The sequence below is a fragment of the Eimeria mitis genome, genomic scaffold, assembly GCF_000499745.2.
Source record: "Eimeria mitis Houghton genomic scaffold, Emh_scaff1971, whole genome shotgun sequence".
NCBI classification, from domain to species: Eukaryota; Apicomplexa; class Conoidasida; order Eucoccidiorida; family Eimeriidae; genus Eimeria; species Eimeria mitis.
In genome coordinates this window covers 4,442-9,478 of record NW_013570295.1, presented here as the reverse complement: position 1 = coordinate 9,478, position 5,037 = coordinate 4,442, and the positions used below count along the sequence as shown (strand labels likewise).

The 5,037-nt window shown below is 42.7% G+C and overlaps 1 protein-coding gene across 1 annotated transcript in view; it reads left to right on the top strand.

The window, feature by feature from the left end:
• Positions 1-608: 608 nt before the first annotated feature.
• EMH_0046640 (uncharacterized protein) overlaps positions 609-5,037 on the top strand; it is a gene marked incomplete at both ends in the record, with an annotated part of 7,174 nt that continues 2,745 nt past the window's right edge. The window contains 5 exons of the mRNA XM_013496190.1: positions 609-636; positions 729-822; positions 1,228-1,347; positions 1,907-1,958; positions 2,817-2,929. Of these exons, the coding sequence (XP_013351644.1) occupies positions 609-636; positions 729-822; positions 1,228-1,347; positions 1,907-1,958; positions 2,817-2,929 (407 nt within the window). The remainder of the gene's footprint in view (positions 637-728; positions 823-1,227; positions 1,348-1,906; positions 1,959-2,816; positions 2,930-5,037) is intronic.

The window sequence follows — 5,037 nt, the reverse complement described above, 5'->3', positions numbered from 1 at the left end:
CCAGCAGGTAAACCCTAAACCCTAAACCCTCAAAAACCCTAAACCCTAAACCCTCAAAAACCCTAAACCCTAAACCCTAGAATATAGGTATAGGTATTAATTTGATAGGAAACGGAGAGGTAGATGCTAAACCCTAAACCCTAAACCCTAGAAAAACAAATTGGATATCTAGGAGAGTTTGATACCAAGCCTGCAGGTAAACCCTAAACCCTAAACCCTAAACCCTAAACCCTAGAGCAGTTAGAGTTAGGAGGTTTAGGCTTGATAGGAAACGGAGAGGTAGACGCTAAACCCTAAACCCTAAACCCTAAACCCTAGAAAAACAAGTCGGGTACTTAGAAGAATTTGATACCAAACCAAGCGGTAAACCCTAAACCCTAAACCCTAAACCCTAAACCCTAAACCCTAGAGCAGTTAGAGGTATGAATTTGATAGGAAACCCTAAACCCTAAACCCTAAACCCTAATGGATGCGGTATGTATATGATAAACAATCCACAATAAATAACAAAAACCCTAAACACTAAACCCTAAACCCTAAACCCCAGCCCGAAACTCTAAACCCTAAACTGTAAACCCTAAACCCTAAACCCTAAACCCTAACCCATGATGATAAACCCATCAAAAGGAGTATTGGGTCCGTGCTGGTGTGTCTCCATACGCAACAACCTATGGCCTAGGGTTTAGGGTTTAGGGTTTAGGGTTTAGGGTTTAGGGTTTGTGTTGCAGAGAACGAGGTTGAGGGTATGCATATAGAAGAAGCAGAAAGCGATCCCTCTGATGATGAGGAGCAGTTCCCGCTGGTAGCCAGAGACCCCACCAAGTAAACCCTAAACCCTAAACCCTAAACCCTAAACCCTAGATTTTGTAAACCCTTTTGGGGAGGATGTTATAATGACACATGCAGCAGACGGATTCGCGCGAGGGTTTAGGGTTTAGGGTTTAGGGTTTATGGGTTAGAGAGGTGGTTCTCTCTATCTGCAGCGGGAGGAATGGGTTTGTGCGTATTCTAGGGTTTAGGGTTTAGGGTTTAGGGTTTAGGGTTTATATATATATATATTTCTGTATGAGTATGAATGTTGTTTCTACCGTTCTAGGGTTTACATAAACCCCTTTCTGACGGCTTTCTCTCTGTATACCACGCAGGGTCTAGGGTTTAGGGTTTAGGGTTTAGGGTTTAGGGTTTAGGGTTTAGGGTTTAGGGTTTAGGGTTTAGGGTTTTGTGTAGGCATCTGCTGAAAACCTCGCCCGACTTTATGGCGAACGAAATGATGGAAGCAGGAAAAAAAAGGGTTTTGGTTTTTAGGGTTGGAGGGGCAGAAGATAAGAGAGATATGCGCATACTCAAGTAAACCCTAAACCCTAAACCCTAAACCCTAAACCCTAAACCCTAGACACAGTAGATATTAGAGAGTAGAGAGGAGAGAGGAGAAAGGAGAGAAAAAACGAGGGTTTATTTGAGTGGTTAGGGTTGGGGGGGCAGAAGATAAGAGAGATATGCGTATACTCAAGTAAACCCTAAACCCTAAACCCTAAACCCTAAACCCTAAACCCTAGACAGAGTAGAGAGTAGAGAGGAGAGAGAAGAAAGGAGAGAAAAAACGAGGGTTTAGGGTTTTAGGGTTGGGGGGGCAGAAAAAAAAGAACTAAGAGAGATATGCGTATACTCATGCAAACCCTAAACCCTAAACCCTAGACAGTAAACCCTAAACCCTAAACCCTAGAACGTAAACCCTTATTATATACTGCAGTGGGGGCGTGCTGCTGAGGTAAACAGAAAACCCTAAACCCTAAACCCTAAACCCTAATTTTCAGGTGTACCTGCAGCTTATAACTATAAACAAGCCGCTAAGCCAAACCCTAAACCCTAAACCCTAAACCCTAGTTTTTGTGCTGCGGTGTTTCAGGTTCGATGAATACGGAAAATCCTCAGTAGTGGCAACAATAGACGGCAGCAAGGTCTGCTGCTGCTGCTGCTGCTGCTGCTGCTGCTGCTGTTGCTGCTGCTGCTGTTGCTGCTGCTGCTGCTGTTGCTGCTGCTGCTGTTGCTGTTGCTGCTGCTGCTGTTGCTGTTGCTGTTGCTGCTGCTGCTGCTGTTGCTGCTGCTGCTACCGCATTTTGTCAATTGATTTATTCCTTTGCTTTTTTCATTGTTTATTTAATTTGCTTATTTATTTTATTTATTTTATTTATTTTATTTATTTGTTTTATTTTATTTTATTTTTTTTATTTTTTTTTTTTTGTTGCAGCTGAACTTACAGGGGAGGGGGCAGGCACCGAAGGCGGCTCTTCTTAATTACTGCGTCAGCTCCTCTGCTGCTGCTGCTGCTGCTGCTGCTGCTGTTGCTGCTGCTGCTGCTGCTGCAGCTGTTGCTGCTTCTGCTGCTGCTGTTGTTGTTGCTGCTGCTGCTGCTTCTGCTGCTGTCGTTGTTGCTTCTGCTGCTGCTGCTGCTGCTCCTGTTGTTGCTGCTGCTGCTTCTGCTACTGCGGGCATCTGCTTTCTTTGATCCTGCTGCTGCTGCTTCTGCTGCTGCTGCTGCTGCTGCTGCTGCTGCTGCTGCTGCTTCTACTGCTGCTGCTCTTGTTGCAGCCTGTGTTGCAGCTTTTGTGTTTGTTGTTATTTGTTTTATTATTTTTTATTTATTTTATTTATTTATTTGTTCATTTATTTATTTATTTATTTATTTGTTTCAATATCCTTTTCTCTTTTTCTTTCTTTTCTATGCATCCGTCCACGACTCCCTCTAGGGTTTAGGGTTTAGGGTTTAGGGTTTAGGGTTTAGGGTTTAGGGTTTAGGGTTTAGGGTTTTGTTGCAGGAGGAGCGGCTTGTGTTGCTGCCTGAAGGAGACAGCGATGGTTCTGCTGCTTTTTTATTTAACTTAGAAACAGAACAAATCATACAAACCATCAACTCAGACCTTAAAGTAGGGTTTAGGGTTTAGGGTTTAGGGTTTAGGGTTTAGGGTTTGGGGGTTGGGGGGGGAGGGTTTAGGGTTTGGGGGTTGGGGTTTAAGGGGGGAGGGTTTAGGGTTTAGGGTTTGCGGGGGGAGGGTTTAGGGTTTAGGGTTTAGGGTTTGGGCGGAGAGGGTTTAGGGTTTAGGGTTTAGGGCGTATGTTCTTTGGGTGAGGGTCTGCTGTTGCTGTTGCTGCTGCTACTGCTCATTCTGCTGCTGCTGCTGCTGCTGCTTCTGTTGCTGTTGCTGCTGCTTGCTGTTGCTGCTACTACTACTGCTGCTGCTGCTGCTGCTGCTTGTATTGCTGCTGCTGCTGCTTGTATTGCTGCTGCTGCTGCTTTTTCTACTGCTCCCTTTATTCTCCTTCATCTCCTGTCTGTGCTGCTGCTGCTGCTGTTGCTGCTGCTGCTGCTGCTGCTGCTGCTGCAGATTGAGGGTTTGCTGCCGGTGACAGCAGCAGCAAAGCAAACCACCGAAGCAAAGTGTTTAGGGTTTAATGAAAAAAACTTTTTTTGTTTAGATACGAGAATAAGCGGCGGTTGCGCGAGGAGACAAACATACTCATACACACAAAATCAAGGGTTTACATGCGGCGGTAAACCCTAAACCCTCATAAACCCTAAACCCTAAACCCTAAACCCTAATTAGTACTTAGGAACACTTTTTTATTGTAGGATAAATCCTAAACCCTAGTTTATAAACCCTAGGTGGGTTTGTATGCACCCAAAACGCAAATACACTCGAAACCCTAAACCCTAAACCCTAAACTCAATGTCAAGGGTTTAGGGTTTACGTGGTAAACCCTAAACCCTAAACCCTCAAAACCCTAAACCCTCAAAGTTACGTGTAAAAACAGTATGGCTATCACCAAACCCTAAACCCTAATTTTTTTATTCTTCTTTCCCCTTGTATGTTCTATGATTTATTAATAAATATGTATTAATGTTTATTAGGGTTTATTAGGGTTTATTAGGGTTTATGAGGGTTTACTAGGGTTTACAAGGGTTTAGGGTTTAGAGTGTTTAGACGATGATATAAATTTTTTTTTGTGTTTTTTTCTGTGTGTATAACCCCTCTTTTTTTTCCGTTTCCTCGTGTTTAGTGTGTTCTATTGTTTAGGGTTTAGGGTTTACGAGGGTTTAGGGTTTACGAGGGTTTAGGGTTTAGGGTGTTTAGGCGTTGATATAAGGTATATTTTTGTGCTTTTTTCTGCGTATAAATCCTCTCTTTTTCCCCTGTCTCCTAGGGTTTAGGGTTTAGGTTTTCTAGGGTTTAAAGGGTTTAGGGTTTACGAGGGTTTAGGGTTTGTGTGTATACAGCAACGGATGCTGAGGGTCACCTGGTTCTAGGAAATAAAAAAGGGGTGTTGCGGCTTTATGATGGAAAACAAAAAACAGAAAATAATTATAAAAGAGCAAAAACACAAATTTCGTGTTTCAGAGAAAAAATTAATTTCGTCTCCGTCACCAGAGATGGCAGCTGGATACTAGGTATTATAAACCCTAAACCCTAAACCCTCGTAAACCCTAAACCCTAGAAAACCCTAGTAAACCCTAGTAAACCCTCAAAAGAGCGAAAAAAAAATACACAAATTTCGTGTTTTAGAGAAAAAATTAATTTCGTCTCCGTCAGCAGAGACGGCAGCTGGATAGTAGGTATTATAAACCCTAAACCCTAAACCCTCGTAAACCCTAAACCCTAGTAAACCCTAGTAAACCCTAGTAAACCCTCAAAAGAGCGAAAAAAAAATACACAAATTTCGTGTTTCAGAGAAAAAATTAATTTCGTCTCCGTCACCAGAGATGGCAGCTGGATACTAGGTATAAACCCTAAACCCTAATAAACCCTAAACCCTCATAAACCCTAAACCCTAGTAAACCCTAGTAAACCCTCAAAAGAGCGAGAAAAAAATACACAAATTTCGTGTTTTAGAGAAAAAATTAGTTTCGTCTCCGTCACCAGAGATGGCAGCTGGATACTAGGTATTATAAACCCTAAACCCTAAACCCTAAACCCTAAACCCTAATAAAGCCGAGTAAACCCTAAACCCTATACCCTAGCACACACGAAAGAGTAAAAAAAA